Here is a 22,827-nt window from a genome sequence, read left to right as displayed (position 1 = left end):
GAGGAGTGGCCTTAGGCCCCTCTCCCAGGTACCATGGGAGCAGAGCAGGGGAGAGTGGACTCTGCAGGGGAGGTCCTGGAGGGCTTCTCAGAGGAGGTGATTCCAATTTGAGTTTTACAGGATGAGCATGATTTTTCCAGGTGGTATAAGCAGGTGTCCCTGGCAGAGGGTCCTAGAACCCACATGGGCCTGGCAATCAGCGGCAGCAGTATGACCTGTATGTGGTGAGCAGCTGGTATGTTCAGGAACTGTGCCATGTGCTGGTGGCATGAAGGTGAATGAGGCAGGCAGGCTGGTAAGTGTGTGTGGGGAGGGAGGAGGGATACAGAGGGAATGCTGGGAAGATGCTCACGGGCAGGGGGAGTGATTGGCCAAGAGCCTCATGGTCTGTTGGTGGCAAGACTTCCTTTTCAGAGCCTAAGGCAGGATGTGCTGACCTGATAAGAACCTGGTATGTCAGGACTGGGCTTATTTCTCTCAGGCGGTCAGCAGGGAGGGTGGGATAAACCCAGGGTGGGGCCTGGTGGGCAGAGTGTTTGTTTGACTTGAGCCACTCAGAAGTGAGGACATTCACTTTCCCCTTTTCTTCTCCGGGTATATCTGGGTCCAGAAGTTGTGTGTAGTCACTGCAGAGAGGCACATCTGCAGATCTGAGAACACTGGATCTTGCTCACATTCGGCCAGAGGAAGACTCCTGGGTAAGCGGTCCTACTCCTGGGGTAGGACCCCACCCACCTCCCTATCCTCAGGATGAATGTCTGGGGAAAGGATGATTGTCACTAGCTGACAGAGAAAGGAAATGGAAGCTCAGAGAGCTCATGGCTGAGACGGCAGGTTAAGCAGGGGCAGAGCCTGGATGTGGAGGCAGGTGTGTCTGAGGGCTTCCTCCCGTCCCCCTGGGCCCCTGAACAGTGCAGAGGGAGGGAGACACCTGCTCGGGTAGGCTCAGCTCGGGATGTGGACTCCTGAGACGTGAGTGATGACCCCAGAAAGAAGGTGGGTGTTGAGGGTACACAGTCTGTTGGGAAATTTGTAGGAGGCAGAGGGGATGGAGGAGGTCAGATCCTCTCCTCCTATGGCCTGGCCAACTTGAGGCTGCCCCCAGGTGCTGTGCTGAGGCTGATGGGGAAAGGGTTCCTTCTGACATACAAGGAATCCAGGCTCATCACCACCCTGTCTCTGAGGGCCTGTTCAGTGCCTGACCCTGGGGGACACCGAGCCCTGAGAGGGGAGGGGCAGGAGACCAAGTGGGGAGACCCAGGGCTTTGGCTTCCTGTGCTTGCCAGGCCCTCAGCTCAGTGATCCTCTGCGGAGGAGGATGGCCTTGATAGAGGAAGTGAGAAGGGCTTACTGCACTATGTTTGTGTTATGATCCCGGTTTTGCAATATTAAGATAAAAAAAGCCAAACTGTAGACATGTCAGTATAACAAGAGGAGCATGACCTTAGATCTATGTGTTCAGACAGGCAGAGACAAACCTAGAAACTTTGGGCTTATTAAATTCACATTCCTAGGACTTTCCTGGCAGTCCTGTGGTTAAGACTCCAAGTTTCCACTGAAGGTCGTGTTGGTTCCATCTCTGGTCAGGGAACTGAGATCCCACATGCTAGGAGGCCCAGCTAAAACAAAAAATAAAAGTAAAAAGAGAATAAAGTGTACACTTTTATCAGTTTTAAAAATTTAATAAAATCACATTCCCAAACTAAATACCCATGTCAGAAGGCCTAGTCTTGGCCTCTGCTCTACCCACAGAGAGCTGTGTGACCCTGGGCAAGACACCTCCTGGGGAATTGCTTGTTCAGATTTCTTACTTGTTTTTAAAAAGCTGATTTCAGTCTGCTCATGTGGGTTTGTAGCTCCTATGGCTGTTGAGGATGTTCACCCTTACAACATCTTGATGATGTTGTAAATAATGTAAACACTGTCTCAAGGTCTCTTGTATTCTGATCTGGTTTATGGTGTCCTTTGCAATTTTTTTTTTCTTTATTAGTTGGAGGCTAATTACTTCACAACATTTCAGTGGGTTTTGTCATACATTGATATGAATCAGCCATGGAGTTACATGTATTCCGCATCCCGATCCCCCCTCCCACCTCCCTCTCCACCCGATTCCTCTGGGTCTTCCCAGTGCACCAGGCCCGAGCACTTGTCTCATGCATCCCACCTGGGCTGGTGATCTGTTTCACTATATACATGCTGTTCTTTCGAAACATCCCACCCTCACCTTCTCCCACAGAGTTCAAAAGTCTGTTCTGTACTTCTGTGTCTCTTTTTCTGTTTTGCATATAGGGTTATCATTACCATCTTTCTAAATTCCATATACATGTGTTAGTATGCTGTACTGTTCTTTATCTTTCTGGCTTACTTCACTCTGTATAATGAGCTCCAGTTTCATCCATCTTATTAGAACTGATTTAAATGAATTCTTTTTAATGGCTGAGTAATATTCCATGGTGTATATGTACCACAGCTTCCTTATCCATTCATCTGCTGATGGGCATCTAGGTTGTTTCCATGTCCTGGCTATTATAAATAGTGCTGCGATGAACACTGGGGTGCACCTGTCTCTTTCAGATCTGGTTTCCTCAGTGTGTATGCCCAGAAGTGGGATTGCTGGGTCATATGGCAGTTCTATTTCCAGTTTTTTAAGAAATCTCCACACTGTTCTCCATAGTGGCTGTACTAGTTTGCATTCCCACCCACAGTGTAAGAGGTTTCCCTTTTCTCCACACCCTCTCCAGCATTTATTGCTTGTAGACTTTTGGATAGCAGCCATCCTGACTGGCGTGTAATGGTACCTCTTTGTGGTTTTGATTTGCATTTCTCTAATAACGAGTGATGTTGAGCATCTTTTCATGTGTTTGTTAGCCATCTGTATATCTTCCTTGGAGAAATGTCTGTTTAGTTCTTTGGCCCATTTTTTGATTGGGTCATTTATTTTTCTGGAATTGAGCTGCAGGAGTTGCTTGTATATTTTTGAGATTAATCCTTTGTCTGTTGCTTCATTTGCTATTATTTTCTCCCAATCTGAGGGCTGTCTTTTCACCTTACTTATAGTTTCCTTTGTTGTGCAAAAGCTTTTAAGTTTCATTAGGTCCCATTTGTTTAGTTTTGCTTTTATTTCCAATATTCTGGGAGGTGGGTCATAGAGGATCTTGCTGTGATTTATGTCGGAGAGTGTTTTGCCTATGTTCTCCTCTAGGAGTTTTATAGTTTCTGGTCTTACATTTAGATCTTTAATCCATTTTGAGTTTATTTTTTGTGTATGGTGTTAGAAAGTGTTCTAGTTTCATTCTTTTACAAGTGGTTGACCAGTTTTCCCAGCACCACTTGTTAAAGAGGTTGTCTTTTTTCCATTGTATATCCTTGCCTCCTTTGTCGAAGATAAGGTGTCCATAGGTTCGTGGATTCATCTCTGGGCTTTCTATTCTGTTCCATTGATCTATATTTCTGTCTTTGTGCCAGTACCATACTGTCTTGATGACTGTGGCTTTGTAGTGGAGTCTGAAGTCAGGCAGGTTGATTCCTCCAGTTCCATTCTTCTTTCTCAAGATTACTTTGGCTATTCGAGGTTTTTTGTGTTTCCATACAAATTGTGAAATTATTTGGTCTAGTTCTGTGAAAAATACCATTGGTAGCTTGATAGGGATTGCATTGAATCTATAGACTGCTTTGGGTAGAATAGCCATTTTGACAATATTGATTCTTCCAATCCATGAACACGGTATGTTTCTCCATCTGTTTGTGTCCTCTTTGATTTCTTTCATCAGTGTTTTATAGTTTTCTATGTATAGGTCTTTTGTTTCTTTAGGTAGATATACTCCTAAGTATTTTATTCTTTTTGTTGCAATGGTGAATGGTATTGTTTCCTTAATTTCTCTTTCTGTTTTTTCATTGTTAGTGTATAGGAATGCAAGGGATTTCTGTGTGTTAATTTTATATCCTGCAACTTTACTATATTCATTGATTAGCTCTAGTAATTTTCTGGTAGAGTCTTTAGGGTTTTCTGTGTACAGGATCATGTCATCTGCAAACAGTGAGAGTTTCACTTCTTCTTTTCCTATCTGGATTCCTTTTACTTCTTTTTCTGCTCTGATTGCTGTGGCCAAAATTTCCAACACTGTGTTGAATAGTAGTGGTGAGAGTGGGCATCCTTGTCTTGTTCCTGATTTCAGGGGAAATGCTTTCAATTTTTCACCATTGAGGGTGATGCTTGCTGTGGGTTTGTCATATACAGCTTTTATTATGTTGAGGTATGTTCCTTCTATTCCTGCTTTTTGGAGAGTTTTAATCATAAATGAGTGTTGAATTTTGTCAAAGGCTTTCTCTGCATCTATTGAGATAATCATATGGTTTTTATCTTTCAATTTGTTAATGTGGTGTATTACATTGATTGATTTGCGGATATTGAAGAATCCTTGCATTCCTGGGATAAAGCCCACTTGGTCGTGGTGTATGATTTTTTTAATATGTTGTTGGATTCTGTTTGCTAGAATTTTGTTAAGGATTTTTGCATCTATGTTCATCAGTGATATTGGCCTGTAGTTTTCTTTTTTTGTGGCATCTTTGTCTGGTTTTGGAATTAGGGTGATGGTGGCCTCATAGAATGAGTTTGGAAGTTTACCTTCTTCTGCAATTTTCTGGAAGAGTTTGAGTAAGATAGGTGTTAGCTCTTCTCTAAATTTTTGGTCGAATTCAGCTGTGAAGCCATCTGGTCCTGGGCTTTTGTTTGCTGGAAGATTTTTGATTACAGTTTCGATTTCCTTGCCTGTGATGGGTCTGTTAAGATCTTCTATTTCTTCCTGGCTCAGTTTTGGAAAGTTATACTTTTCTAAGAATTTGTCCATTTCATCCAAGTTGTCCATTTTATTGGCATAGAGCTGCTGGTAGTAGTCTCTTATGATCCTTTGTATTTCAGTGTTGTCTGTTGTGATCTCTCCATTTTCATTTCTAATTTTGCTAATTTGGTTCTTCTCTCTTTGTTTCTTAATGAGTCTTGCTAATGGTTTGTCAATTTTGTTTAGTTTTTCAAAAAACCAGCTTTTAGCTTTGTTGATTTTTGCTATGGTCTCTTTAATTTCTATTGCATTTATTTCTGCCTTAATTTTTAAGATTTCTTTCCTTCTGCTAACCCTGGGGTTCTTCATTTCTTCCTTCTCTAATTGCTTTAGCTGTAGAGTTAGGTTATTTATTTGGCTTTTTTCTTGTTTCTTGATGTAAGCCTGTAATGCTATGAACCTTCCCCTTAGCACTGCTTTTACAGTGTCCCATAGGTTTTGGGTTGTTGTGTTTTCATTTTCATTCGTTTCTATACATATTTTGATTTCTTTTTTGATTTCTTCTATGATTTGTTGGTTATTCAGAAGCGTGTTATTTAGCCTCCATGTGTTTGAATTTTTAACAATTTTTTCCCTGTAATTGAGATCTAATCTTACTGCACTGTGGTCAGAAAAGATGACTGGAATGATTTCAATTTTTTTGAATTTTCCAAGACAGGATTTATGGCCCAGGATGTGATCTATTCTGGAGAAGGTTCCGTGTGCACTTGAGAAAAAAGGTGAAGTTGATTGTTTTAGGGTGAAATGTCCTATAGATATCAATTAGGTCTAGCTGGTCCATTGTGTCATTTAAGGTTTGTGTTTCCTTGTTAATTTTCTGTTTAGTTGATCTATCCATAGTTGTGAGTGGGGTATTAAAGTCTCCCACTATTATTGTGTTATTGTTAATTTCCTCTTTCATACTCGTTAGTGTTTGCCGTATATATTGTGGTGCTCCTATGTTGGGTGCATATATATTTATAATAGTTAGATCTTCTTCTTGGATTGATCCTTTGATCATTATGTAGTGTCCTTCTTTGTCTCTTTTCACAGCCTTTATTTGAAAGTCTATTTTATCTGATATGAGTATTGCGACTCCTGCTTTCTTTTGGTCTCCATTTGCATGAAATATTTTTTTCCAGCCCTTCACTTTTAGTCTGTATGTGTCCCTTGTTTTGAGGTGGGTCTCTTGTAGACAGCATATATAGGGGTCTTGTTTTTGTATCCATTCAGCCAATCTTTGTCTTTTGGTTGGGGCATTCAACCCATTTACATTTAAGGTAATTATTGATAGGTGTGGTCCCGTTGCCATTTACTTTGTTGTTTTGGGTTCACGTTTATACAACCTTTCTGCATTTCCTGTCTAGAGAAGATCCTTTAGCATTTGTTGAAGAGCTGGTTTGGTGGTGCTGAATTCTCTCAGCTTTTGCTTATCTGTAAAGGTTTTGAATTCTCCTTCATATCTGAATGAGATCCTTGCTGGATACAGTAATCTAGTTTGTAGGTTATTTTCTTTCATTACTTTCAGTACGTCCTGCCATTCCCTTCTGGCCTGGAGGGTTTCTATTGATAGATCAGCTATTATCCTTATGGGAATCCCTTTGTGTGTTATTTGTTGTTTCTCCCTTGCTGCTTTTAAGATTTGTTCTTTGTGTTTGATCTTTGTTAATTTGATTAATATGTGTCTTGGGGTGTTTCGCCTTGGGTTTATCCTGTTTGGGACTCTCTGGGTTTCTTGGACTTGGGTGGCTATTTCCTTCCCCATTTTAGGGAAGTTTTCAGCTATTATCTCCTCGAGTATTTTCTCATGGCCTTTCTTTTGGTCTTCTTCTTCTGGGACTCCTATGATTTGAATGTTGGGGCGTTTCACATTGTCCCAGAGGTCCCTGAGGTTGTCCTCATTTCTTTTGATCCTTTTTTCTTTTTTCCTCTCTGCTTTATTTATTTCCACTATTTTATCTTCTACCTCACTTATCCTATCTTCTGCCTCCGTTATTCTACTCTTGGTTCCCTCCAAAGTGTTTTTGATCTCATTCATTGCATTATTCATTTTTAATTGACTCTTTTTTATTTCTTCTCGGTCTTTATTAAACATTTCTTGTATCTTTTCAATCTTTGTCTCCAGGCTATTTATCTTTAACTCCATTTTGTTTTCAAGATTTTGGATCATTTTTATTATCATTATTCTAAATTCTTTTTCAGGTAGATTCCCTATCTCCTCCTCTTTTGTTTGGCTTGGTGGGCATTTTTCATGTTCCTTTACCTGTTGGGTACTTCTTTGCCTTTTCATCTTGTTTAGATTGCTGTGTCTGGAGTGGGCTTCCTGTATTCTGGAGATCTGTGGTTCCTTTTTATTGTGGAGGATTTATCCAGTGGGTGGGGTTAGACGATTGGCTTGTCAAGGTTTCCTGGTTAGGGAAGCTTGCGTCAGTGTTCTGGTGCGTGGAACTTGATTTCTTCTCTTTGGAGAGCAATGGAGTCCCCAGTAATGAGTTTTGAGTTGGGTCTATGTGTTAGGTGTGACCTTGGGCAGCCTGTATGTTGACGTTCAGGGCTATGTTCCTGCGTTGCTGGAGAATTTGCGTGGTATGTCTTGCTCTAAAACTTATTGGCTCTTGGGTGGTGGGTGGTTTCAGTGTAGGTATGGAGGCTTTTGGATGATCACTTATTACTTAAAGTTCCATGTAGTCAGGAGTTTTCTGGTGTTCTTAGGTTTTGGGCTTAAGTTTCCTGCCTCTGGATTTCAGTTTTATTCTTCCTGTAGTCTCAGGACTTCTCCAACTATACAGCACTGATAATAAAACTTCTAGGTTAATGGTGAAAAGATTCTCCCCCGTTAGGGACACCCAGAGAGGTTCACAGAGTTACATGAAGAGGAGAAAAGGGAGGAGGGAGATAGAGATGAGCAGGAGGAGAAAAAGGGGGACTCAAGAGGAGAGAGACAGATCTACGCAGCTGTCTGTTCCCAGAGTGTTCTCCGTATCTCAGACACCTACAAAGATTCACAGAATTGGATTGGGAAGAGAAGGGGAAAGGAGGAAATAGAGGTGTCCTGAGGTAGAAAACAGAGAGTCAAGATTGGGAGAGAATAATCTTCGGTTTAAAGATAGGGCTTCTCTTCCTTTTTTTTTTTTTTTGTAAGGTTATAGTGTATTGAAAATGAAAATTAAGGAGTAGTAGAGTAGTACTAGAGGACTTTAAAAGAAATAAGAGAAAAAGAAAAATAGAAAAAAAGAAGAGAAAAAGGAAAGAAAAAAAAAGAAGAAAAAAGAAAAAAAGAAAAAAAAAAGTAAGAGAAAAAAAAATTTTTTTTTCTCTAATTAAAAAAATCGTAAACATCTATGAAAATGAAAGTGAAGGAGTAATGGGGGAGTAATAGGGAATTTTAAAGGAAAATAAACGAGAAAAAATAAAAAAAGAAAAAAATTTTTTTTTTTTTTTTCCTTCCTTACTTAGAAAAAAAAAAAAGGAAAAATATATCTAGGAATTTCTCTGGAGCTGTTGCGGTCAGTGTGGGTTCGGCTCAGTTTCAGATAGCTCCTCGTTCCAGCTTATACTTCTCGATATCTATAGGGCCCTTCCGGTATAGTCCGTGTTTTCTACGGGGATTTTAATCTGTTGCACCAGTCCCTTCTGAAGCGGTTCCCTTTGTTTATTTGGCTTCTGTTTGCCAGTCTCTTCAGAGCCTCATTTCCACCCTGACACAGGCGGGCGGAGGTGGACTCTTATTCAGGTAGCTAGTTCCGTCGCTCTGCGGGGAGGGGCTGGCACTGCGGGTCGGGGCTGGCGCTGCCGGGAGGGGCTGATGCTGCGGGGACGGGCTTGCGCCGCGGGGACAGGCTGGGGCTGACGGGAGGGGCTGACGCTGCTCTCTCCGTCTGCGCTGCTCAGGCTCCCGGCTGTTCTATATGGAGCGCGCCCCGCGCTGCGCGAGGTTCCAGCCCTCGAGTGTTCCACAAAAGCGTGGAACGAAAAGCTGCGCCTGCTCTCTGTGCCTTCCCCGTCAGAGCGGTCCAGGCAGCGAGGGGCTTGATGGGCGCGCTATCCCCAGGTGTGGCGCACCCACTCCCTTCCGCGGGCCCAGTTTCAGTTTCCGCTGGCGCCAGTCGGGTGCGCGCGCCTTCTGCCCTCCGCGTCCCCAGCCCCAGTCCCCGCCCGCGCCGGTCGGGTGCCTGCGCCCTGTGTCTCGCCGCGACCTTCCCCTCCCCTCTGCCTCCTGCCTCCGGCGGGGCTGGGTCGGTCCGTAGCCTGCGAGCTCTTCTCTGGACCCTCTCGGTCCCTTTGTTCTGCGAACGGCCGGCAGTGTGTTCGGGCCGGTTAATTTTCTCTCTCTCTTTTGGTCTCCCACAGTTCAAGTTGGCAACTCACAGAAGCTCCCTCCGATTGTCCTCAGGGCACTCAGGCCCGGACCCTACCCCAAGCAATGCCGCCCAAGACTCCCTTCTCGGGACGGATCTCCGTCGTTAGCTCTTTTGTCTCACTTTTTATCTTTATATTTTGTCCTACCTCCTTTCGAAGACAATGGGCTGCTTTTCTGGGCGCCTGATGACCTCAGCTAGTGATCAGAAGTTGTTTTGTGAAGTTTGTTCTGCATTCAGTTCAGAACCAAAATAAATTTTTTATATATAAAGACCTAAAGCTTTTTTTTTTTAAAGACCACTGAGAATGGGAAAGTCTGAAAGGATGGACACTCTCATATATTAGGAGTGCGAACATAAATTATGACAGTTTCTTTGCGTAACAGTGTGACTCAAGATGTAAATGTTTTAGGTATTGATGCCTTGTAATTTAGTAATTCTACTTCTAGAAATAGCTCAAGGAAACAGCCTCAAATGTGAGTGAAGTTTAATACAAGGAGAATGTTCTTTTTTTTTTTTATCTTCTTTTTTTTTTTTTTCATTTATTTTTATTCGTTGGAGGCTAATCACTTTACATTACCACAGTGGGTCTTGTCATACATTGACATGAATCAGCCATGGATTTACATGTATTCCCCGTCCTGATCCCCCATCCCACCTCCCTCTCTACCCAATCCCTCTGGGTCTTCCCAGTGCACCAGGCCTGAGCACTTGTCTCATGCATCCAGTCTGGGCTGGTGATGTTTCAGTATAGATAATATACATGTTTCGATGCTGTTCTCTCGAAACATCCCACCCTCACCTTCTCCCACAGAGTCCAAAAGTCTGTTCTGTACATCTGTGTCTCTTTTTCTGTTTTGTGTATAAGGTTATCATCACCATCTTTCTAAATTCCATATACATGTGTTAGTATGCTGTAATGTTCTTTATTCTTCTGGCTTACTTCACTCTGTATAATGGGCTCCATTACTCAGCCATTAAAAAGAATTCATTTGAATCAGTTCTAATGAGATGAAGGAGAATGTTCTTTATTATTTCCAGAAGGTATTAGAGACAACGTAAAGTCCAGCAGTCAGGGGAGGACAGCAGAGAGGACAGGGCACCATTCGGGGTGCTCAGCCATGCAGGGCAGGGATACAGGAAGTGGGGTGGAGCTGGTGGGACTCCAGGCCCTTGGGAGATAAAGGCTCTTGCAGAAGCAAGGAAGACCTGGGCTGTCGGGCTTGTACCACTAGGAACTTTGTCAAGGCAGACTCGAGCCTGGGGGGCAAGACATCATTTTAGAATGAGAAGAGTCATTTACCAATAAACATATATCCTCAGGTAATTATTTTCATATATTAAATGGAGTAGAGCATAGTCATCACAAACCTGGGATCTGGATCAGAAAGGCTTGGGTTCAAGTCCAGGCTCTGGCACCAGTGTGAAAAACTGGGCTGACCTAAAGTTAGATTAGTTTCAGGACCCTGCACATCATAGACACTGGATCAACATCACCTATTACCAGATAGTAACAGAGTTGCTCCAACCTCATGTAATTTCTAGAGTATTCCTTCCTATCTATTCTTCTGTCTCTGGATTTATTACTCCTATAACTTCACAGATGGCTGTCTCCTCTGTCATTATCTTCTCCTTGTAACCCAACAGGATAACAGGACTCTGACTTGGAGGAAGTTGGATGGAGATAAGTAACTTTCCTTAACTAGTGACCTACAGAGCGCAGGAGACAGAGAACCACGCTGGGTTAAGTCCCCGCTGGCAATGGTGGCCGTCCCAGGGGAACCCACCAGAGACCTCAACCCTCACTGCTTCTTGAAGCCACTGCTCACTTGTGATCGAGTCCACATTCTGTTCTCTCTTCCCCAAGGGTGAGGTCACACCTACCAGCCTGACAGAAACAAGGAGCTGACGGGAGATCTCTGAGACCCTGCTGCTGCCATCATGAGCTCAGAAAACCTCGGAGACCGCTTAGGTAGGCAGCTGCCTCTTTGCTGGCCAGTTCCTACATGTGACCCAGAATTGAGGGTGGTTCCTCCAGGCAGAGTTAGCCTACAGAGGAATCAAGAACCAAGAAGAGGATGGAAAAGCATACTGGAGCTCCCCAGAGGGGCCACGTGGAGTTCCCCAACAGGGGTGTGTCCACAGAGCCTCTTCCCCAGCCCTCTCCTTGGGAAGCCACTTGCTAGGTGCTCACTTCCTCCCCCACTGCCCTCTAGCAAGTGACTCAGAAGTGAGGCCAGGACAGCCCATGGGGAGGGGGACAGCAGAGAGAGTCCCCAGGGCCAAATGGGACAGTGAGAGGAGGTCCCCCAGGGTCCCTGGAGCTCCTCCTGCCTTCTCCCTGGCCCAGCCTCCTCCTGCTCCCAGACCCTGGGGCATCACCGCAGGCACCATTCCTTTAGCTCTCACCCTGCCGCTCACCCAGCCGCTCTGCAAGAGTCAGCAGACAGTTAACTGAACCCCAGTCTACGTTTGCCACCTCCCACCTGGAGGGGAAGGGTGACCGAGTTGTTCACAGGATCACATCTGGCTCCACCCCTCCTCAACCTGGCTGATCCCCTCCCCTGCCCATCCTGAGTGTCTCTGATTAGGATCCTCTCACATAGCAGTCTTACTCAGAGGTGGGTGGTCCTAAACCCTTTTTTAGAATTAGGTCACACTGGTTTACAATGTTCTATAAGTTCACACCTGCAGCACTGGACTGCTCCTTCTGTGTGTGCTGCGGTGTGTTGCTGCAGCCTCTGCTTAGCTGCGCAGTCGCTGTTGACGCTTTGCGACCCCATTGACTGCAGCCCACCAGGCCTCTCTGTCCATGGGATTCTCTAGGGAAGGATATTGGAGTGGGTTTCCATGCTCTCCTCCAGCTGCAGCGTACTCACCACCAAAACTTAGTTGGAAAAAACCTTATGTCCCAGAATGAAGAAATCACAGGAGCTTAAAATAAGGAGGATTCAAAGTCATGTCCTAGAAGTGTCTGACACTTGAGCTTGATTTCCACCGTTGAGCTTCCTGCTCACTGGCCCTGGGTTGTCCCTTCTCCTGTCTGTCTCATTTTCTTCTGTGAAATAAGAATGATGCCTCTGTGTGTTCATGTACCAGGAAACACATCTTACATTGAGTCCCAGCACTACCCCCCACATATATATATATGCTACTTGCCTATGTCTTACCCTCAATTCCGTAATCTCTAGATCCCTGAAATCATACAGGGATTTTGGTAACTCATTTGAGCAGTGATCTTGCCCTGTACTGATCTGAGGTTAATTATTTTCATTACATTCTTTATCCCATTTAATGTGAATATTCTTTTTTTTCACGGCCAAAATATGAAAGCATTCATTTGCAGGGTGCTGCCAGTCTCTGCTAGAAGTAACTCACAAACACACAGGCCCTGTGTTCTCTCTGTTTGTGTATGTGGATTTGCTTGTCTGTTCAGTCCTGTTCCATTCTGTGTGACCTCATGGACTGTAGCCCGGCAGGCTCCTCTGTTCTTGGGATTTTCCAGGCAAGAATACTGGGAGTGGGTTGCCATCTCCTATTCCAGGGGATCTTCCCAACCCAGGGATCAAACCCACAACTCCTGTGACTCCTGCATTGGCAGGCCAATTCTTTACCACTGTACCACCTAGAAAGCCCTCGTTCTCTTTCTAAAAATTACAATTGTAGATTCCTGAAGACATGTAAATCCCAGGATTAGATCATGATTCTGGAGGTTTGGAAGGCCAAGATTATCAAGGTAGTGGTGGTTTCTGGTGGGCCCTCTCCACCTGGCTTGCAATTCCTAACTGTCTTCTAACTGTGTCCTCACATGGCCTTTCCTCTAGAGGAGGGGGCAGGAAGAGAGAGAATCTGGTCTCTTCTTTTCTAATAAAGGCAACAATCCTATTGCATTAGGGCCTCATGCTTACGACTACATTTTACCTCAATTGTCTCTTTAAAGGCCAACCTTCAAATACAGTCACTGGGGGTTAAAGCTTCAACATGTGAATTGGAGGGTGAGGGCGGGAAAAGCAGGTCCATCCATGACCCAGGTGACTCTACCAACAGTGCCCAGGTGATCACTCCTCAGGAAGATGAGTTTTAACAATTTATACTAAAGAGCATTTTTTTAAAAATTTTGCTCTAGAATTTGTTGTAGTTATCATATTATGATAACAAAAGCAGATCATTCTTAAGGCATAAACTTTGTTTATTAATTTAAATAAAAATACATGATCCCTGTCACACATAGATACAATTCTGAAAGGTTACTTCCGTGAGCTGTGAGCGAATCTGGTATCCTTGGCCTCCAAGGAGAAGACTTCAATCCGGAGCCAGAGACAAGGCTGGATCACTCACAGCTTTTTTGTTGTAGAGTTTTATTAAAGTGTAAATGGGGTAGAGAAAGCTTCTAAGATAGACTTCTGAAGGGAACAGAAAGAGTGCCCCCTTCCTAGTTTTTAGCAAGGTGTTATATAGCTGATAGCAATCTGCTAATCAGATAAAAGAAATGACTCAGACAGAGAGTGTTGCACCAGGCTCCTCTCCCACAACATGCATTTTGAGATAGAATGGCACAAGGGGACTCACCTCTGGCCATAAAACAATTGACATGAATCTTGAAGAAAGGCAGATTTCCAAGCAAATGAATAGTTCCATTAACACAGCTTAAGAAAAATATTTCCATGAGAAATACACGTTGGTTAGCTCAAGGTTTGAGAAAAAGTTAAGTTCAGGGGGCCCCAGGTATCGTCATGGCAACACAGGATTACAAGGAACCTTTTAATCTCATGTAGATAAGGGGAAAAAAGTCTGCCACTAGCAGTTTATTTCCTCCTGGGGACCCCTGTCCTTCCTCCCTGACTGTCATCCTTTATTTCTCCCCTTTTCAGTTAGGAGAATATGGCTACTAGGGAAAAGGGGTGACAATTCTGTTCAGACTGCTTCGAGCTGGCCAGGGACACAGACCCTAAATTGTTGAAGCAGCATGTTCTGTTTACCCTCATATTGAGGATCTTTGATCCAGGAGGCCCCAAGCAATAGTTGGAGAAGGCTGTGGCACTTGGAGGAGCTTGAACAACCATTTGTGACTTAAAAGCCTTCGTGTGGTCAGAAACAAGTTGAATCAATCAATAAATATAGATTTGGAAACTATGCACTTGATGTGCTAAGTCACTTCATCATGTACGACTCTTTGCAACCCTATGTACTGTATGTAGCCCGCCAAGCTCCTCTGTCCATGGGATTCTCCAGGCATGAATACTGGAGTGGGTTGCCATGCCCTTCTCCAGGGGACCTTCCTGACCCAGGGATCAAACCCACATCTCCTACATCTCCTGCACTGGCAGGCAGATTCTGTACCACTAGCACCTCCAGGGAAGCCCAACTATGCACCTAGTATCATATGATACCAGAGATAAGGCTGATGTCCTCAGAGAGTACATGGATCCTTGGTAGTCAGTGATTAACCTAGTGAATAGCATAAAATATTGGGGAATATTGGAAAACTAACAGATTTCTCTGGACATGGTTTATCTTGCCCTTCTGAGAGACTGGTAGATGTAGATGAGATTAGTTTAGAAAAGGGGTCTCATTTAGTTCAGAGAATCGTCAGAGTCCAGTATAGTTCTGGGTTAATCAGAGACTAAAGAACCTTTGTAAAGAGAACTAGGCTTGGGAATCAAGCAGTCTTCTTTTGAATTAGCATGATTTAGTCAAAGGTACGGAGAAGGCAATGACACCCCACTCCAGTACTCTTGCCTGGAAAATCCCATGAACGCAGGAGCCTGGTAGGCTGCAGTCCATGAGGTCACTAAGAGTCAGACATGACTGAGCAACTTCACTTTCACTTTTCACTTTCATGCGCTGGAAGAGGAAATGGCAACCCACTCCACTGTTTTGCCTGGAGAACCCCAGGGACGGGGGAGCCTGGTGGGCTGCCATCTATGGGGTCGCACAGAGTCAGACACGACTAAAGTGACTTAGCAGTAGCAGCAGTCAAAGGTATGGAATTAATGATAAGCATTGGTTAAGAACTTCTGTAATGTCCTCCAATGCCAAGTGATCATTAACATCCTATTTCCCATTATTCCTTCATGAGAGGTAGAAGGCATAAAGAATATTCCCAGCTATAAAATATACTGCACTCCAACGCCTATGAATCCTAAGATAAATATTTTTTTAAATAGAAGAAACTCACTGAATCAAATGATGGCTAAGCAGAGCAAATGCAGTCTACATAAAACTAAGGTAAGAACCCTTTTAATTACACAGGAAATCAATGGCAGGATTAATGATTTTAAGAGAAGAATCATTTTTCCTGTAGCCCCACTGCTGTGAATGATATCTTCATGAGCCTGGGCCGCCTTCTCCAGTGAATACCGGGGACCTATTACTGGTCTCAACTAACCAATTCATCCCAGCTTGGAGGGCTGCTGCAAACTGCTGAAATTCGTCCTTGGAGGATGAAGGGAGAGCTACTCCTTTTATGCTAAATTCCTTTGTCATGGATCCTGTGGGTTTATTTCAATAGCACCTCTGGGGCATGAATGACCTCCTCATTCATGTGAAAAAAAATTTAAATCTTCACTAAGTTTGACATTAGCAAACATTTCAATAATCACATCAACTCTTTTTTCACCAACAGATTTCTTAGTTTTATCAATATAATTAGCTTCTTTGTGATTAAACACTTCGTGAGCTCCATTTTGCCAAACAGTCTTTTGTCCTTCCTCAGTAGTAGCTGTGCCCAGAATCTTTAAGCCATAAGCTCTAACCATTTGGCCTGCTGCTCTTCCAGCTCCTCCACTAGCCCCAGGACACTTTCTCCAGCTTTCACATGGGCACTGTGGAGCAGACTCGATAAGCAGTAAAACATGAGATGCTGATGCCAGCTCCTTGTTTAAAGTCCAGTTTTTTGGGGAAGCGTGTGAACAATGTGATGGGTTTCCAGAGCAAACTCAGTGTAGCCCCCAGAGATGGTCCTGGTAGTGAATGTCACCTTTCTTGAAAGCAGATACATTCTCTCCAGCAGCTTCTACTATCCCAGCCACATCTCAGCTAAGAGTAAAAGGTAGAAGTGGTTTTATACTGTGAGTGCCAGAGAGAATATATACGTCCACTGGGTTTACACCACATGCTTGGACTTTGTTAGAACCTGGTGGTCTTCTAGAATTGGTACAGCAACATCCAACTGGAGCTTCAGCACTACGGGTCCACCAAATTAAAAAACTCAAATAGCTCTCTTCAACTTCTGTCACCATGGTGAGATACCTGTTCTAGAGTGGACTGTCAAAATCTGTGAGCCCTCCCCCAGGTCACACAGGGTTAAAAACAAACAAACAAAAAAGCTACCCAATACCATTTATGATCCACCACAAAATCTTCTGTGCTTTCCCAGTGACTCAGACAGTAAAGAATCCACCAGCAATGTGGGAGATCTGGATTTTATCCCTAGGTTGCAAACATCCCCTGGAGGAGGGAATGGCTACTCACTCCAGTATTCTTGCCTGGAGAAGCCCATGGACAGAGGAGCCTGGCGAGCTACAGCCCACAGGGTCACAAAGAGTCAAACAGGCCTGAGCAACTCACACTTTCACTTTTTCTCTTCACAAATTCTTCTAACCTTATTCCCTTTCCTTTCATCTAGATATTGAGATCTTCTTTGAGGATGTCGCTGAGTGTCTCTGGGACATACTGAGCAGGGAGGAACTGCTTCTCCTGCTGACTGAATTCCTGAGGAAAATTGAGGCGAAGGCTGGTTTGTCCAGGTAACCTCCACAGGTGGATCGGTGTGTCAGGAAGGTCACCCACACCCCGCGGAACCAGACTAGGTTTCTCCTAGCAGGCACACCTCCTCCAAGCAGGACCCTGTGGTGGGGGTCGAGGATGTTCCTTCTCAGTATCTCATGAGGAATGTTTCCTCCTTGTCATTTGCTGGCATTGAACAACCTCAGGTTGAGAAAAGATGAAACCTGTAAGGAAGGGGCAGGTTATGTGACCTTGGACTAGTTACTGAGCTGTTCTCTGCTTTGGCTTCATCATCTGTTCAGTTTTATTGTGAGGATACTGAGATCTTGCATGCAATGATCTTCCCATAATGACTGATACCTACTGAGAGTAGGTATTCAATCAGTATTAACATTTAAAAAGCTTGTTGGGAAGAGTTTTCTTTCTGGTGATGAGAACCAAGCAGAATTTCCTTTGGGGCAAGTCAGAAAATCCTGATGCCATCATGTGTATTACTCGGGCTTCTCCCTAGATAAAGCCTTTCTAGTCCCCATCTTAGGAAATGTACCAACCCTGCAGGATCCTGCTGGCCCACAAAGCAGAGAAACTGGAGAGAAACTGGGTGGAGCTGATGGGATCCTGGATCTAGCCGTGCCCACCTCCTGGGTTCTGGGCTTATGTATTAGAGTTTCCGATTTGCATATGTCCAGTGGGAATAGTAATTCAATCTGGTGGACTATGCTGATGGCCTGAGTGAACTGCAGGGTCAGAGGTGGGGAACCAAGTGCAGTCATCTCATCCAAAGGTCCAGGGAGGCCCGGACCAGGGTCAGACCCAGGGGTCAGGGTGGAGCAGAAGGTCCAGGTTGGAGGACTAGTAGGCAGGCTTGGGCAGCAGGACCAGGACTAGAGTGAGGAGAGTGGGCCCCAAGGACACAGAACTGAAGAGGCTGTGACCCTAGCAGAGGTCCCCTGAGTGGCAGAGGGGGACATTTCTTCCCTCCCTGATGGGATCCCCTCATGCTGGGTTAGAGGGCCCTGGGTGACCGTGTCTGCACACCCTGCCTGTGACCTGGATTCTCACTCCATCTACCCTCTTCTGATCTACATGGAGCTCCCCTGACAGTGGGAAGGCCATGTGGCTCGGTGAGCCCTCCAGGGTCACAATGAGTGGCTGCGATTGTGTGTCATTTGAGGAATTCTGAGGAGCCTCGTGCATTCCCACCAAAGAAGAAAATGCTTCCTCCACCAGCTATACAAATGCAGGTCTCTTCAGGCTCAGCCATTCAGATAGGTATTTCCTCAAGCCTCTTGAACCTTTAGAGGTTCCATAAAGTTGCACATGACCTTGGGGTGCAGGGTCATGAAGCTGTCACAGATTAACGTGTGACACCTGAAAAGTCAGTGGTGCTGAGTGCTGGGTCAGGAGTCAGTGAGGTGGGCTGGAGAGTCCAAGAGGAACCAGCACCACATCTCCTGATCTCCAGGCAGCTGGGGCAGTGGATGGACTCAGGGACCTTCTGCTGGGAAGGTCAAGGACACAAGCTGTAGAAGACAACTGATGGCAGACTAAAGGACTGTTAAGGCCTTCTAGTTTTGACTTTGGGCTTTTTTTTTTTTTTTTTTTTTTTACAAATTCGAAGTCATAGGGACAGCCAATGTGCAAAATGTGAGGGCACAGTGCCCAGGACTATGCTTTCATTTGAACCAATGGCAAATTTAGGGGATCCCCAAAACCCCGCTCAGGTTTGAGAATTCCCTATAGAACAGACAGGACTCACTGAGAGCCATCATGATCCCAGTGTATTACAGGAAGCCTGTGGGTTTCCATCAGCCACAGGGCAGAGTCTGGGCGGATTTCACCCCCGAAGAGTCCATTGTCCCCAGGATGCGTTACTGTTCTGGAGCTCGGTGAGTGGCAGGGCACAGGGAACACTGCCTGCCGGGGACACTCGCCCGGCTAAAGACAAATTACCCTGACTTGTGGTCTCCAGCCCCTCCCAGAGGTCGGGCGAATGTCCTAGAGTCCAGCTCCTCCAGAGGCCCCATCACATGTCTCCTTGTCCTCCTGAACAGTGGCCAAAAGGCCCAGGCAGATGAGAACACTCGTATCAGCTAGAATATTCTAGGGGCTTAGGGACCACTTCCCTGTAGCCAAGGGCCAAGATCAGGTTGACTCCTCACCACACACTGAGGCCCTTGAATGCAGGTTTTCTGCTCTAACACCGCCTGTCTTCGTTTCTCTGTGGAGTTCCCACTCACCCACTCTTTCGAAGTACTGGTTTTGCCCTGTCTCTTGAGACATCTCTACCAAATGCATTTTGGTTTTTTTTTTTTTTTTTTCCTTTGGCTGAGCCACATGGCTTGTGGGATCCTCGTTCCCTGACCAGGGACTGAGTCATACCTGAGGCAGTGGGAGTGCAGAGTCATAACCTCTGGACCACCAGGGAATTCCATCCAATATCTCTTTTAAGTTACGAGTATCCTAAGGTGACTTTTGTTTATCTGTTAGAGGATTGAAGAAGTTTATGGGGCATCTAAAATGTATAAAATCTGTGTTTAATGTTGAAGGAGGAAATTTTACTTTTGTAAATTTCTCTTCTAATCGATTTATAGTACTATCTCTGTATTTATGCAGAATAGACATTTTTGAACCTATTTTACAGACAAGCAAACTGCCTTTCTAAGCCCTTGACCCTCATGTTACAGGGAAGACATGAATGCACTACACGAATATCTGAATGAATTGAAAACAGACTTGGCTGGGAAGGACCAGGAAACGCTCCCAAAAGAGCAGCTGGACAGAGGGAGGTTTCTGAGGAAGTTTCCTCGGGTGACGCAGCAGCTGGTGGAGCTCATAAGCAAGCTCCGGGAGCTTGCAGACAATGTAGACAAAGTCCACAGGGACTGTACCATCTCCAATGTGGTGACCCACAGCACCGGCGTTTTATCTGGCGCCCTGACCATCCTTGGCCTGGCTCTGGCACCCGTGACAGCCGGGGCCAGTATGGCACTCTCAGTCACTGGGATAGGGCTGGGAGCAGCAAGTGCTGTGACGGCTGTGTCCACCAGCATCGTGGAACATGTAAGTAGGTCATCAGCAGAAAACAAAGCCAGTCAATTGATGTCAATTGATGTCAAGAAATGGAAGGTGCTCCTAGAGGTACTCAAGAGCAACCCCCACATTATTGTCACAACAGAGAAATTGGCAAAAGCAGAAAAACACCTTGAAAGAAATATCCATGCCATGGAGACAGGTGAAGTCAACCCTGACTCTGCAGCCAATGCAAACATCCTCGTGAGCCCTGGGAGAATCTCAGCCCCAGCCATCCACCAAGTAGAGACAGCTTTGAAAGGCACGGCTTCGGCAGTTACCAAAGGAGCCCGAATCGTGGGTGCGGCCACTGCAGGTGTCTTCCTCCTGATGGATGTGGGCTTCTTGGTGAAGGAGTCAATGCACCTGCATGATGGTGCAAAGACAGCATCAGCTGAAAACCTGCGGCAGCGGGTCAGGGAGCTGGAGAGGAAGTTGGAGGAGCTCACCCAGATCTATAAGCATCTGCAAGAGGACCCAACTCCACCACCCCCAGAGCACTGAGGGTCCAGGGACACATTCAGGGTCAAGGTGCAGAGGCACCTTGTTAGGGAAAAAAGGAGAGTGAGACAAAATTGTTGGAGCTGAGGGTTAGGAAACTGGCATTTCTGCAGCTGAGCACGGGAGGGGAGGGGTGAATGTAGGTGATAGATGGGGAGAGAGAAGGAGCCTGGATTAAGGGAGGAAGGGGGACTAGGGAATGGGCGGGGGCCGAGGGAGAAAACTATTTTTTTCATCCTATGAACTTTTTGTTTTGTATTGAGGAACAGGCGATTAACAGTGGTGAGATAGTTTGAGGTGGACAGTGAAGGGATCAGCCACACACACACACGTATCCATTCTCCCCCTAACTCCCTTCCCATCAGAAACCACTTACTTTGAACTAAAGAAGTCACTGGGGGCAGAATAAAAGGAGAGGCAGGGGAACTAGCAACAAGAGACCAGAAATACAAAAGGGTTGAAAGTGGGAGATAGAGAGGTAGGATTGTTGGGATCCAGGAGAAGCAGCAGGGGCTGCTCTATTGCCCTTCCCAGGGTTTGACGCCCCAGCAAGAAGAGTCTCCTCCTGGCGGTGGCCTCGAGCGCTACTGCTCCAATCACTCACCTTTGATTCCAGCATTTTATCTTAATTAGTCTGTGACTTCTTTTGTCTGCTTGTTTCTTTAATTGAAGTAGAGTTGATTTACAATATTCTGTTAGTTCAGGTGTACATCGAAGTGATTCAGTTATACATAATCTATATATATATCTATTCTTTTAAATTTTTTCATTACAGATTATTATAAGATACTGAATATTATTCCCTGTGCTATACGTAAAGTCCTTGTTTTTTTAATCTGTTTTATGTATGGTAGTGTGCATCTGTTAATCCCATACTTCTAGTTTACCCCTCTCGCTCTTTCTTTTTTTTTTTTTCCCTCTCTCTCTTTCGTAACAACAAGTTATGTTTTCTATGACTATGAGTCTGTTTTGGTTTGTTCATAAGTTCATTTGTACTCTCTTTTTTTGGCCATGCCAAGCAGTTTGTCGGATCTCAGATCCCCGATGAGGGATAAATGTGGCCATAGCAGCAAAACCAGCAAATTCTAACCACTAGGGAACCACCTAGACTATTTCTTAGATTCTCCATGTAAGTGATATTATATATTTGTCTTTTCTTCCTGACTTACTTCACTTAGCATGGTCACTTAAGTCTAGATCCATTCATGTTACTACAAAAGGCATTATTTCATGCTTTTTATGGCTGAGTAATATTCCGTTGTTTGTATGTACCACATCATCTTTATCCCTTCATCTCTTGACAGACATTTAGGTTTGTCTGTCATGTTTTGTCTTCCATGTTTTGGCTATTGTAAATAGTACTGCTATGAACATGGGGTGCATGTATCTTTTCAAATTGGAACTTTTTCTTTTCCAAACATATGCCCTGAAGTGGGGTCGCTGGATCACATGATAGCTCTATTTTTAGTTTTTAAGGAACTTCTTTACTGTTTTCCATAATGGCCACACCAATTTACATTCCCAGCAACAGTGTAGGAGGCTTGCCTTTTCTCCACATCATCTCCGATACTGATTGTCTGTAGACTTTTACTTGATGGCCCATCTGATTGGTAGGGGGTGATCCCTTATTGTAGTTTTGATTAGCATACACACAGGATGAGATGGTTGGATGGCATCACTGACTCAATGCAGATGACTTTGAGTAGACTCCGGGAGTTGGTGATGGACAGGGAGGCCTGGTGTGCTGTGGTCCATGGGGTCACGAATGTCGGACAACACTGAGTGACTGAACTGAACTGAACTGAACTGAACTGAATAATTAGCAGTGTTCAGCCTCTTTACATATGCTGGCTAGCCATCTGTATATCTTCTTTGAAGAATGGTCTACATCGCACTTCAGGCAGTGACTTCTTGATGACAATGGTGGTGATGATGGTGGTGGCAGCGGCAGTAAGAACACAGTGGATGGAACATCTGACAAGTATCCAGGTGCCCTTTGAGTTCAGGGTGCACTGAGACCAGTGAAGTTCCCATGGAATTCCCAGTGTTGTGTAGGAACAGAGATTGATCTGGGAAAAAAAGAAAGATGAAAGCAGAAGGCACCAACAGGTCAAGGAACTATGCGGTGTGTCAAGGAGATCAACCAGCCTGGGGCCAGCAGATAAGGCCTCACTGACCCTCAATTTCCTCCTCAGTTGGGGATGTAGCTGAACAAGGTATTCTAGGACCATCTGCCTCTCTCCACATTGTGTTCTACAGACTTTAGTTCAATAAACATGAGCTGATTCACTGAGGCTTCCTTGCATTGATTGATGAGCTCAGCTGGGCTCCGGATGCCTGACCTCCTTCCC

The 22,827-nt window shown here is 44.9% G+C and overlaps 1 protein-coding gene and 1 pseudogene across 1 annotated transcript; one reads left to right on the top strand and one right to left on the bottom strand.

Annotated features, from left to right (window-relative positions):
- Nucleotides 1-268: 268 nt before the first annotated feature.
- LOC133043113 (apolipoprotein L3-like) lies at nucleotides 269-22,765 on the top strand. The gene is made up of 4 exons (XM_061123975.1): nucleotides 269-295; nucleotides 611-698; nucleotides 16,803-16,923; nucleotides 19,591-22,765. Exons 1-4 carry the CDS (start codon nucleotides 269-271, stop codon nucleotides 20,477-20,479), a joined length of 1,125 nt encoding a protein of 374 aa, XP_060979958.1. The 3' UTR covers nucleotides 20,480-22,765.
- On the bottom strand, nucleotides 11,115-16,517 carry LOC133044040 (zeta-crystallin-like; annotated as a pseudogene).
- Nucleotides 22,766-22,827: the final 62 nt, after the last annotated feature.

The sequence above is a fragment of the Dama dama genome, chromosome 22, assembly GCF_033118175.1.
Source record: "Dama dama isolate Ldn47 chromosome 22, ASM3311817v1, whole genome shotgun sequence".
Lineage (NCBI taxonomy): Eukaryota > Metazoa > Chordata > Mammalia > Artiodactyla > Cervidae > Dama > Dama dama.
This window is presented reverse-complemented; position numbering and strand designations above follow the sequence as displayed.

Coding starts and splice junctions, on each gene's coding strand:
- LOC133043113 (XM_061123975.1), top strand. CDS start 269: ATGAAGGTGAATGAGGCAGGCAGGCTG. Junction 699..16,802: donor GGCCAGAGGAAGACTCCTGG/GTAAGCGGTCCT, acceptor CCTTTCATCTAG/ATATTGAGATCTTCTTTGAG. Junction 16,924..19,590: donor GCGAAGGCTGGTTTGTCCAG/GTAACCTCCACA, acceptor CTCATGTTACAG/GGAAGACATGAATGCACTAC.